A 13,815-nucleotide genomic window follows, 5' to 3' on the forward strand; every position below is an offset into this window, starting at 1 on the left:
TGCATCTAACTGTTATCAGCAGCCTTTCGTAGCTAATATCGCAGCCAATAGCGAAAGAGTTACAAATCGACTTTCTCGTTTTACTGTGCAGATGTAATTATATTAAAAAGACGGTTTACACAAAACTGTTACTCAGAGATATCATGATGTCACAAACGATACGATTTCTTCATGATTCCAAATGACCTTTACAATAGTATAAATATACTTACTGACAACTATCCCCCCTTACCCCAGTGCTGTCACGGACGTCCACGCAAACGCAATTTCCACTATTAAACCCGTACCCGTAGATAGTACAGGGGTTACGATAGTAAAGTAAAAACGGGTTATCTGCAGAGGTAAGCTGGTTTACAATACAATACAAAATGTCAAGGTTAGCAAATACAATTGTGATAATGCTAAGTGATTGAACACCCTATGATAAATTCTATATAGCGAACGAAGCCCCTCCATTATCACCCTCAATGCGCAAGTTGTATTCATCTCTGGCATATTTCCATTATTGGCATTTTTCCGTTACTGGCATATTTCCATTCTGCATCTCTGTAGCTTCATAGATTTTATTATGAACTATGGCGTAACTGTCTTTTAATGTTGTCATATTAAGTTGGGGACAAAGTTTTTTTTGGCAAACGTTTGGCAGACTATCAACTTTAAGCAGAGTATTACGTAGTGCATAAGTGCATAAGGTATAGCAAAGATTTACGTAAATTAAAATATACCTAATGCCAACGTGCTATTATGTTTTTCACTTAGGTCGATCTCAACTGACAAACTACCTTCAACTCTTCTACGAAATTGTACAGGGTTGATTCTTTTGTAAGTAAACACGACATCTGCCAGCTTTATTTTGATTGGTGATATATCACCTGTATACCAAACGGTTAATGGCTGTGAAAGTCTCTCCATTGTCAAATGTAAACCTCCTTCAAGATCTTCCACCTTGAACATCATTTCATATCTTGGAATAACTCTTGGAACGGAACAAACCTGTGGGCATGAGACCATTTAAAGTAGATCCGCTGAAAGTAGAAGAGGTCAGTAAAAGGCAGAGATATATATTCTCTGACAACATCACGATTATCAGGTTTCCCGGCCACACAAATACCTATTAAGAAACTCACGTGTATTCACTTACAAGAAGTGAAACCAAAATATATTAAATTTGGGGTAAACGCGTAAGTGGAAATTTTGAGTGTTAAACTCATTCGACTACAGTATGCTTTTTTTGTTACTACTCAGTATTTCTGTGTGAAAGGATACACATATTTGGATCAACTTACGCGTATTTGTGTGTTAAACATAGACGAAAAAATGTGTCGCAAAAATTAACCAGGTGTCGGGGCAGTCCTGTACCTTGCATGGCCTTTTGATCTGGGTTAAAAGACATCTCAACGTCATCATACGAGCCGTGAAAATTTTGACGACCGTTTATGACGAAATATTGGTGCCAATTGTATTATTTGGATTTATTTTGAAAATGTGAGATCATAACGTTATTATGGCTTTCGATTTTGTTTCTTTCTTCAATTGGACACATAACCACATTATATATTCTCCACAATTAAGGTAATGTTTGCATATGCAGTTAAATCTTCTTTGGTTTAGTCAATTATGTGAGTGTATCAAAACAATATCAATGATGAAAACTCTGTAATTTTGCAGGATATTGGTTGGATTCGCTCTCATATTGTATCAATACTAAAGTTGAAATGTGTAACTGCATATTACATGTTATTTGTAACGAAAAAAGTCATACAAAAAGACTTAGTTCTGGTCCCAATGACGTCTGAAGGAGATGTGTAAAAGATTTACATAGCATGGGTATAAAAGAAGAATCTACATGTCCTCCAGATATTAATTTTTGGTGGCACCCTTATATACATGAGTAGGCCTACTGGAATCCCTTTGCTACAAATTGAAAAAAAAGGTAGAAAGATAAACAAGATATGCCATGCACACAGAAACATGTGCAGTGTTTAGCTTACAAACGTATCCTTCAGATGAAGAAATAAACAACAGAACCTAAATAATAAAAGCAATCAGGAGATTTGAATAGAAATGCAGGCTGCACGTACGACTTTACTCTCCAAAAATGAATGTTTAATTGATTCACAATACCGATTTTCTTGATGTAAACTGAGCCATCTCTTCTTTTTATTCGTACACAGTGCCTTACAATATACCACCTTGTTTGAAATTCCGGAAAGTTTCTTTCACACAATTCAAAGAATTAGTACGATGTAAGATATACTGCTGTTTCTTCTTTCATTGTTAAGAGATGTTTAGAAATTAGTAAGTTAACCGACAACCACTCCAATAACAAGAGTCAAACGAGGTATAGCTGTTGTTACGGTATCAATTAACACAACAGTTTTACACCTTGCAACCATCAAGATTCACTTTAAATGACTAGTTTCACTAGAATTGATTGACCTTTGGTTCCCATCATCTTCATGAAGTCTCATTTCACAGCACTACCGAAAACACCTTGTCGTATCAGTTATTTTAATCACTAACTTATTTTCCCATGACAATGACATTGACCATAGCCAATGTTTAAGTTACCGAATCATAGTGAGTCACTATCTGCGTTTTCGTTTCATAATTTGATGAAATCATTCCTGTAAAGTCTGCCGTCTGTTATGTTTTACAGACATATGTCATCTATCAAGCTGAAGTCGATACCAGAACGACTGTTTGAATCCACTTCAGTTCATACGGTTTTGTAAGTTTCATGACTAAATAGGCCAAGTATCTCTTCTTAAATTTGCCTTTAACTAGAAAATATTTAAGCGATGAAACAAACGTACAGGAGAAAACCAATAATGCTTGGCCACAAAGGTACGGTAAATTTCGACAAGGACCTAGTCTTAAACTTATCTGTTGCGTATACGCCTGTGTGGATATACTTAATAGGATTGGCATTGTTCTAATTAGCACAGATAACTAGCTTTGTTGCATCAAAGATCAGTCAGTTCATTAACGTCAAAAGTAGAGAAAATGGTTCCATTCATTACACTGAAAACTTACCCAGATGATATTATCCAGTGAGAAAGATGGGAACTGTGTTGAGGTGTCACATGGGAGCGGCTGTTTAGGCTTGATTTCGGAAACTATTCCTAAATGCAAAAATAAAATTTATTTTTGTCTTCAACATTTCAGAGACATCGGAGACAACGATTTGGAAGAAATTCCTGCTAAATTGTTCACGATTAATCCGAAAGGTCACTCTATGATATCACTCTTACTATGTGGTAATAAGCTGAAGTTTCTGCCGAGAGGACTGTTCGACAATGTTCATTCTCTCCAAAATCTGTGAGTTAAAGAAATTAATTTTCTTTCATAGAGAACGGAGGAAGTGTTAAAGATCCGGTCGTCATTGAAAATAAACCACGGCTGACATGCGGGCCTCAGTTTCTAATGACCATGTATACTGACTGCATCGCTAATACTCTTAACTATAAATTTCGAAATAATATAGAAACACTTACCAACGTTATAAACTCGCAAATGGACTCGTCATATTGAAATATGTTTAAGGTATACTGTAGTTTGTGATAAGGCTGGTTTTCTGTATTCATGTTACATGTTTTGTAATTTTATACCAGTGAGGTGCGTCCCTTTCGATAGGATCCAAATTAGACTATACATTAAAATTTGTGTTTATAAAATGGCAGCTAACAATTGAGGTTATCATTAACGATATTGTGAAACGTTTAGGTAGTCACTATGTAATAATCTAGTACAGCCTTGGGTAAGTTCTCCTATACATATGATAGTTCTAAAACTTTCTAAAAATATCTCTGTATTCGGTTTGATTGTACACGACACAGTACAAAGGAAAGGGAAATTCAAACTATCGTGATGTTAAACTTCCTGTTGGCATTATGAAACGACACATCGATAAAACGGCTGCTTCTTATACAATGTTTAAGTAGGTCGATAAGGGGTTGCTTATTACTTTTCATTGAAAAGCATTTCTATCATTTATGTTGGTGATGCTGATGGATATCTAAATATATATTTGCCATAGATCAGGTTCAGTCAACCAATTTTTGGGTCAAATGTTTGAAACAGAACGAACCCTTTTTAAATTAAAAAATATTTACCTTCAGTTCTACCTTTGAGCGGGAAGAAATGGTGGACCAGCGTTAAGTTCATCCGAAATAAGAATGCAAGATTTATGTTATAAAATGCGGGGATTGACTTTTATGAGCAGTTGTATCGGTTTTTCTTCTAAGGTTGCTTAATAATCGCAAGACTGTAATACACCAATGCTAACCTCACTTGGAAGAGATGAAATAGTCCAGCGCTAAGTTCAACAGAGCCATGGAAGTAACATGAGATACAGTTATGTGCCCTTGGATGAGTCGTTGTGTAACTTTGGTCAAACAGAAATAGAAAGATAAACAGAACTTTTCTCTTTAGCTGCAGAAGTCCCGCATTAAGAAGTACTCTTAAAGGACGATGGTGTAAAGATGTTTGTAATTTAACAATTGCTTCCTTTAATTAGAATGTATGTCTCTACACCAGCTCGTGAGCAACGTGATTGTTATCATTTTGTCCGAATATACGTCAATAAAATCATCATGAAAATTCACAGTATGCATCTATTGTATGTTCTCAAATAGGCGACAGATGATCATTAAACGTTAATTCCTTTCGAATAAAGAATTTTAATAGGTTTACGTTTCTACGATCTCAACCTGCACATTTGTTCTTCCTAACACAATGATAAAACAGATTTCTCCACAACAACAACTTGAAAAGTCTACCGGGATCTATACTGGCTGCAACATCTTTGTCTAGTCTGTGAGTAGAGTTGTGTTCTATTTAAATATAGATATAAATAACGAAGAAACGAAAGGTCGGAAGAGAAAACGACTGGCCACGTATTGGAACAGTCTGAACTAGTCGTAAAGCGTCCCGAAATAATGAAACTTGAATGAGCAGAAAATTGTGAACGACAACGCTATGACATTACACGCATTAGTTCAAGCTCGTTTAGGCCACCGCTATAAAACTGGTCATAAGGTTCACCAACACTTTAGGGCTTTCTTAAAAGGCGTTTGCAATTTTACTACAGTCACATTTCTGTACTTTACTTATATTAATAAATATGTGTTCAACTATACTTCTTTATAATGCTCTCTTGGTAGACGATAGACTATTTGTCGTTGGAAGATGAAACAAACATACAGACGTCCAACCAACAACCATCCGATAAACAAAATAAGTTCCCAAAACATGTATTTAGTAATCCTAATTAAACGTTGTGACGATTCAAATGTTAAATGGTTATACGTCGTATCAATTGCACTAATATTTCCTAATATTTCAGGTATCTTTTTCAGAACAACATAGAATACCTGACGGAACCATTATTCGGCAATAATAAACGAAATTCTACATTAAAAGAAATGTGAGTATAAAAGTTTTAGCAATTTAAGGAACACACACATGTGTTTATGTATGCTACATAACTGCGAAAAATCAAATCAGCTCGAGTAGCGACCACCTTATTAGTGTGTTGTCACAGCTAACTTTTTCTCAATAATGAGGGAAAGTCCCTACTTTTGAACAGAGACGTCAACGCCTAGCTGCGTGTCTGTATATATATATATATTTTTTAATTTATTACCTCCTTTGTCGATAAAGAAAACTATGTTAGTCAACGAGCTGTCCCTGCGTATGTATAGCGATTTATGCGTATAACGCATTGCATTTTTCGACAATTACTCATATTTTGACAAGATGGGAGCAACTTCATCGTATTGCGTCGTATACACAATGGTACATTGCAATAGTTTGGTTGCACAGCCTATTAAAATTTCAATGGACACTGATATTAAGCACTTAAAAACTCTCGACTTGAATCGATATCTGAAATAGAAGCTTTACTAGGACAGCGGCGTAACTACGAGTAAGGAAAGGTCGTGTGGGTTACGTGTGGGTGCCTGTGGGTCTAAGGATCACTCTTTAAATCTGGTCATTGACAGTAATAGCATATCCCTTCACAGTAACCTTTTCCATCCACACCCTTGCCTCCAAAAAACCTGATATGTTACTTGAAATATACTGACATCTTTGAAATAACATTGAGATAGAATCACGATGTTTCATGAGCTCAGAATCCATATTTCATTGTAAAGAAATAGCAAATTGATCTAACGTTTATTTCAGCCTTTTACAAGATAACCCCATCCGTCGATTATCGTCAGCAGTTCTTGATGAAATGATCGACGGAGGTACCATGTGAGTTAATTTTCCTATCATTCCAAGCCTTTCATATATTGATATCGACTTTGCACTTCGCCCTGTATCCCGTGGACATAAAAAAGCCAAGATGTACTTTGTCAGCTATTAATTATTTACTCATCTATACATTTCTAACATTCTTTGCGTCAGCATATTGATTCACAGGATTGTAATTTCCATTTTATTTAATCTCTAATTTGAATCGCAGGGATCAGCAGACCTGTATTCAATTTGACTGCCTAATAATTATCACATCGATGTTGCTTTACAATTGGACTTCTGTATTTATATATAGGTAATCAACGTGAAAGGTAAATGATTTACGTCGCGATGTTGTAAGTTGGTCTCGCCTTATGAAACCAACATACACACAAAGTTGTTAAATTGTTGTGATTTTAAACTAATTTAGGCGATACACTAATGACTTAACACTGTTATCGAAATAACTGTTGGTAGTTGCTGAAGACTAACATTGAAATATTCCAATAACTTTCACCACGATTCATTTTAAATATTGACATAGTCATAAATTTCATTATTGTCCTACGTACAGGAATATGTTTTGTGAAAGTCTTACACTACCAATGATTCGAGAGCAATTGAATATGTAAGTCTTCTTACCCAATTTGTCTCTTCTATTTTATATAGTAATCGAATCTATCTATCTATCTATCTATCTATCTATCTATCTATCTATCTATCTATCTATCTATCTATCTATCTATCTATCTATCTATCTATCTATCTATCTATCTATCTATCTATCTATCTATCTATCTATCTATCTATCTATCTATCTATCTATCTATCTATCTATCTATCTATCTATCTATCTATCTATCTATCTATCTATCTATCTATCTATCTATCTATCTATCTATCTATCTATCTATCTATCTATCTATCTATCTATCTATCTATCTATCTATCTATCTATCTATCTATCTATCTATCTATCTATCTATCTATCTATCTATCTATCTATCTATCTATCTATCTATCTATCTATCTATCTATCTATCTATCTATCTATCTATCTATCTATCTATCTATCTATCTATCTATCTATCTATCTATCTATCTATCTATCTATCTATCTATCTATCTATCTATCTATCTATCTATCTATCTATCTATCTATCTATCTATCTATCTATCTATCTATCTATCTATCTATCTATCTATCTATCTATCTATCTATCTATCTATCTATCTATCTATCTATCTATCTATCTATCTATCTATCTATCTATCTATCTATCTATCTATCTATCTATCTATCTATCTATCTATCTATCTATCTATCTATCTATCTATCTATCTATCTATCTATCTATCTATCTATCTATCTATCTATCTATCTATCTATCTATCTATCTATCTATCTATCTATCTATCTATCTATCTATCTATCTATCTATCTATCTATCTATCTATCTATCTATCTATCTATCTATCTATCTATCTATCTATCTATCTATCTATCTATCTATCTATCTATCTATCTATCTATCTATCTATCTATCTATCTATCTATCTATCTATCTATCTATCTATCTATCTATCTATCTATCTATCTATCTATCTATCTATCTATATATCTATCTATATATATATATATAAATTACCATTATCAAATTATTTACACAAAATTAGGCTAAATTGTAAATTTTAGAAACCGCAAACTTTGAATGGGGGATATTTTTGATGTAAGAAAGAAAATGAATAGATATTTACCTGAGTGCCTCCTTAGACAAAACGTGTTGTATAAATATGACTATGAATGCATCCTACACACTTTATATATAAATCAATAACCATGTAGTTCATATCACATGTTCGAATTCATGGATAAAGCAGAATAAAGTTAAATTTATCCTCAGAATTACAAGAATTAATGGATTAACACCGTTCAGTGATGCTTTGATAACCTGATACGGACTATAACTCACAACTTGCAACTAGACCCGTATTTATTTATCACAGTTCGCTCTATTGTAGTGCACGGGTGGATGAGGAAAGTGGGTTACATGGTTGAGACAGGGGACGGCAACTTCCAGGAAGAGGGTCGGTGCAGTTGTTCATGGTTATAACGAACAACTCGGTTTTGAATGAGCCACGTATTTCCAAAATTGTGTTATCGAGGAATTAATGGTTAAATGACATTGACTGATTGCTGTCATGAATGCTTCCAGAATTCATTTGATAAGAGTTCCAAATCATGAAAATATATTCAATGGAACTCAACCAGATGCTTGGTCTGAGCACATGTTTTTTTTTCGGACTTTCCCATGAACGAATTGGCAGACGACGTTTGTTTTGTACCTATAGCTGCGTCATGATATTACTTACTTGCCTGTATACATCTATCCATCCATCATATCATCCATCCATTCATTCATCCATCCTGTTTATTCAATCTTATCACAGAAAGTGTGTATCACCATCGAATCAACTGTCAATGAACGTTAGCAAAGGGTTAAGTGTTAGAGGCTTTAGCTGTATCGAACACGAGGATCATGTGTACGAGTGTGTATCTTGTCCAACTGGTACGTCCTCGGGACGAAGAAAGAGAAACTATTGCGAGAAGTGTCCAAGAGGTACAGAGACATTTATCTATTAACCTTGCAATACGTGAAAATAAATTGTTTAGCCCAAAACAACATTGAAGCCACTTATTTCGTTATTGACCTAACCATTACATTACGATAAAACATCAACATTCAAGACAAAAACGTTTTGTGTAAAAATTTTGTTTAGTTTGGTCGGATTTCCCCCTAAAACATATAAGTATTTCCTAACATACGATTGTTATTAGCCACACTTGACATCTTTCTTGTTTTTCCTTGTTCACCAAATGAATTGAATAATTAGTGAAATTTATTCAATCCTCAACAATACGTCGACCGGACACTTTTCATAGTAGTAAACAACTACTGTAAAAGCAAATTCCGTATTTCACATTCGACATTTGCTTCACTCCTTGTAATGAAAATTGACCAAACAAATTAATGAGTTACTTTGTTATTATGAACGGTGAATAGTGAATATTGAATAGTGGATAGTGAATACTGGATAGTGGATAGCGGATAGCGGATTGTGAATAGTGATGGTGATAGCGAATAGTGAATGGTGAATAGTAACTTAAGGGTGGATAGTGGATAGAGGATGGTGGGCAGTGCACAGTGATAGTGATCATGATCAAGATAGTAGTAATGATAATAATGATAATAATAATAATCATGAACATTTGTAATGCTCTAGAATCCGTTTAAAAGACATTAATGGGGCAGTAAAGCTATTGTGAGAATGGGCGCAGCAAGTAGCTGAGAAAGAAACAGTTATCAAAGGTAAAATTCGATTAGAAAGAAATCGAGTTCTAGAAACAGATGAGTTTTCAAAGTATATTTGAAGGACACAAGAGAAGGAGAGAGTTTGAGGCTTTCAGTTAATTTGTTCCAAAGTTGTGGGGCAGCAGAAGCAAAACAATGGTTTCCCAAGGAACTATTGGAAGAGTTTATTGTGAGAAGTTGTGTAATATGAGAGCGTTATTCACGAGGTGCACAATGTGGCTGTAACAGCTCTGATAAATACATTGGCGATAAACCGGCATAGTATGAACGGTAACCATATGTAAGTAACTTGAAAATGATTCTTAGTGAGACTGGTAGCCTTTTAATCCTCTAAATGCTGGAGTGATAAGTTCTGTAGAATTAGTACAGGTTACATTTCTATCGGATATCATCTCAAATTGGTACGTGTTGTGGTATTTTATAATAGCTAGCTGTGAAAGGTGTTTTAAGATATTATTTCTGATTTCTGAAGTATTTTGTTTCGGTAAATCTCCTGGCAGACAAACTGAAAGGACCTTAATATGTCAAAGACCTTCCCCTTTATTATTTATCGTTTACTTTTGTTGTGTGGTTACATGTTATCATCATCAATACTAGTGATTATTTTTGTTTCAGTAAGACTCACCTTTCTTTTCAACAGGTGGCTTCTATCAAGATCAAGTTGGCCAATACTCCTTGGATGGAACGTCCATGAACTGCAAAAATTGCACTGAAGGAACGTTTGTAAGGGACGGTTCAGGAAAAGACCCTCTGAGCTGTAAAGTTTGTCCCACTGGAACAAATAAGAGGGCATTGGCAGGATTTCGAGCTTGCTCTTGTTTGGAAAACTATTTCAGGCGTGATCGGTTTGATAAATGTGAACTTTGTCCACAGGAGGGTGTACATTGCAAGAATGATTACATGACCATAAGCCAAGGCTACTACTGGAACTGGAGTTACACAAATATTGACGAATACAAACGATTTGTAGAAAACCTTCTGACATTTAATGACTCGTACGAAAAGGATACAACGATGTTTAATGGATCTCTTCCCAAAGCTCATAAATGTTTGAAGAGCGATAGTTGCTCTAATGACGTTGATCAAATCAAAGGAAATTGTGCGGAAGGCTATATTGGTTGGATGTGCACAAACTGTGACGAAGAATTCTTCCCTATATTTGGATTTTGTCGTCCTTGTCCAGCTCTTAAATATTTCATTTTGGAATCTTCAGTCATTTTGATCATTCTTGCTCTTTTCCTCTTTCTTCTGTTCAAAACTTATCGTAATAAAAAAAGACGGTCTCGATCCCTTGTAGACAGTACGTTGGCCTTGACCAAAATAGTTCTCGGATTTTATCAAATTATGGCAGAATTTTGGGAATCTATAGATGTTATCTTTTGGCCACAGTTTTTTAGAAGCATTGCTGCATGGCTAGATGTTTTGCAATTTAATATTTCAAGCATACTGATAAAGCCTAAGTGTTTCTGGCCTGCATTTGAGCTAACACCGTACACAGCTTTTACTCTGGGCGCTATGTTTCCATTCTTTTCAATGGCTTGTGCCATTCTTGCTATTGGTGCGGTAAAACTTCACGCAAGAGTTTCAGAAAAGAAGAGCCCTGCAAACGTTGACGATATTACTTCCCGCTTGCAACTTCACCAAAATAATATTCTTACCTTTCTGGTTCTTATATTATTTGTCACTTACACATCCACTTGTAACGTTACCTTTGCACTTTACGGCCCTACTTGCGACACGTTTTCTCTTGATGAGTTTGGTGTTTATAACATTAGCATATTGCGGTCTGATTACTCAATAAACTGTAACACGACCACCCATCGTCGTTTCCAAATCGCTTCGTACTGTTCGTCAATATATGTTATTGCACTTCCGGCAGTTCTGTATCTTCTCTTGTGGAAACATTCTCGTCGAAATGGCAGCAGCGAGCTTCATGAACACAACAATGATGACTCACCAAAGTGGTTGAGATTTCTTAATGAGAATTACCAGTCTGATTTCTGGTACTGGGAAATCATCGAACTTGTCCGTAAAGTGTCACAGACTTTCGTAATCGTCATATTTGGATGGAATGGATATTTTTCTGTCACAATTACGTTAACATTGGCTGTTATCTTCCTGAGTTTACATATTTCCTTCAAACCGATGAAAGACAGGGTTGAGTATTACTTACAGGTGGGTTTGAGTACTAATTGTAGAATTAAAGACGCACATGGCCCTTTTTGGGGAAGACAGAAGTACAGTGCACCAACTTAAATTTGAATATACGGGAATGTGGAGCGGTTTGTATGCTGTTGTTAAGCATGAATATTTATTTCAGATTGTCTTGATGGGGAAATGTTTTCATTTAGCATATCTACTACTAATAGTCTTAGCCTTTTCGTAAAGAGAGGAAAGCGGAAGTGTGGTGGGATTGAGGGTAGGGAGGTAGACATGGTACTATCTCGCGTGCTTTGGCGGTTCTGAAGACATATGGTAAATGGTATTCAAAACGTTACTCATTTTTTGTAAAATAGCTGTTCATATTGAAGATACTTTGACTCTTTTCAGCTGATGTCCCTTTGGGCCATTTTCTTCAACATGCTTGTAGCAGCAGTTCCAGCTCCGGAATCTTTCACTGGACAATTCTCAACCGATATCCTGGTCACGTTTCTGGTGATTTTAAACACCAGTGTTATTGTCATTGCACTAGGTGAGTGATGTCAAGATTATTTATAAAAACACAATATTTGCTAAGACAATTGTCGGAAAGACTATTATTAAATGGTTATACAATGGTTATTAGAAGCCGATTGAGGATAATTAAGAGCAAAGAAGCATATTCAGACACAAAAAGGCACACTCCTTCTGCGTCCAAGTTATTTGCAACCTTTACCTACTACCAAGGATCCAAGGCGTGATAAGTTTAAATATCCGATCAAGCAGTCATTGTAATTTAAACCAGTTCCTAAAAATATGGATAATTGCATAAATGTCTCTTTTCAGCTGTGACCGTCTTGAAGATGGGTAAAATTATTTACAGTAGAAATTGTCTCCGAAGAGGAAACAGCGGGTACCGAACTAACGAAGGTCAAGATGAGCACTTCTACGATGAAGTCCAACCTCTTATCAATTGATATCTGCACCAGTGTACAATATATCACTCGGAGTTATCCCTATCTCCAAAGGTTTTGTCTTGCGATAAGCAGTTGAGAGTGGCACTTGGATTCCGATCTGTTGCATTCATTTCATTGGAAACGGTTGAAGTGGCGGCTTCGTTGATATAGCCAGTTGTGTAAAAAGCATACAGTAAATATCGCATAAGGGAGATTAATGCTGGTTACATGCTATTGACATATAAACCTAGATGAGATATATGCCTCACCGTTCAGCCATTTCCTCATCCACAATTTTGTAAACTTTTCATTACACTGCAATAATATTGCAACAGGGTATATGTCAGTGCATGACTATGTGTTTGGATCAGACAAAACTTACGTCATGTAAATATGTATTATTAAAATGATTATTATTAGTTGTTATTATTATTATTTTTAATACTTATTCAGAATGCCATTTTGCACCGCTTCAGATGCAAATGTGAAGTATTTTAAATTGAGGTTTATTCATGATCGTACTTTAGGAACGTATAGACTGCTTAATTTAATGGGGAAAGTTGATAGCCCTCTTCGTACGTTCTGTCATATTCATTCTGAGACCATAGAACACTCTTCTGGTCATGTCAGGTCACTTCTAGTTTTCTTTTAAACTGTGAGCAAAACTATTTTGGGTGGCAGTTTATATTTTCGAAACGAAACATTTTCTTTGGTCGAAGTCACGTTAGTTATAATCCTATTAATTTCTTTATTCTGTATTGTTAATATTATATCTTTGATTGTAAACTGAACAATAACATGCCAGATTTCAAAATTGTTTTCCCCCCAAAATGAAGTTCATTATAAAAGTTGAGAAACACATTGCTTACAATAATAGAACTTCAAAGTCTTGCAGAAATAACCATAAAGCATTGCAACGAAGTCTTCCTAATTGCATTGATGAATTGGAAGAATTAATTTTTGAGAACATTATACTGTATACATTATATTGTCCGTGTATGAATTATGTAACATACGTACTGTATTTCATGAATTATATCTGAATAAAGGAGATGGAAAAAACAATCTTCTTCTTATCATGTTTATGATTTTTATTATGATAT

General features: G+C 35.0%; 1 protein-coding gene and 1 long non-coding RNA gene across 2 annotated transcripts in view; both read left to right on the forward strand.

Moving 5' to 3' along the window:
• LOC139968147 (uncharacterized) overlaps nucleotides 1-2,231 on the forward strand; it is a 2,772-nt gene extending 541 nt beyond the window's left edge. Inside the window, exons 2-3 of the long non-coding RNA XR_011793232.1 lie at nucleotides 760-822; nucleotides 2,175-2,231. This is a non-coding gene — a long non-coding RNA (uncharacterized lncRNA). The remainder of the gene's footprint in view (nucleotides 1-759; nucleotides 823-2,174) is intronic.
• Nucleotides 2,232-2,663: 432 nt separating this feature from the next.
• Nucleotides 2,664-13,338, forward strand: LOC139968170 (uncharacterized). Its single transcript, XM_071972565.1, has 6 exons — nucleotides 2,664-2,731; nucleotides 3,169-3,321; nucleotides 8,695-8,864; nucleotides 10,258-11,792; nucleotides 12,168-12,309; nucleotides 12,603-13,338. Exons 1-6 carry the CDS (start codon nucleotides 2,664-2,666, stop codon nucleotides 12,731-12,733), a joined length of 2,199 nt encoding a protein of 732 aa, XP_071828666.1. The 3' UTR covers nucleotides 12,734-13,338.
• Nucleotides 13,339-13,815: the final 477 nt, after the last annotated feature.

Source organism: Apostichopus japonicus, chromosome 5, assembly GCF_037975245.1.
Source record: "Apostichopus japonicus isolate 1M-3 chromosome 5, ASM3797524v1, whole genome shotgun sequence".
In the NCBI taxonomy this organism is placed as follows: Eukaryota; Metazoa; Echinodermata; class Holothuroidea; order Aspidochirotida; family Stichopodidae; genus Apostichopus; species Apostichopus japonicus.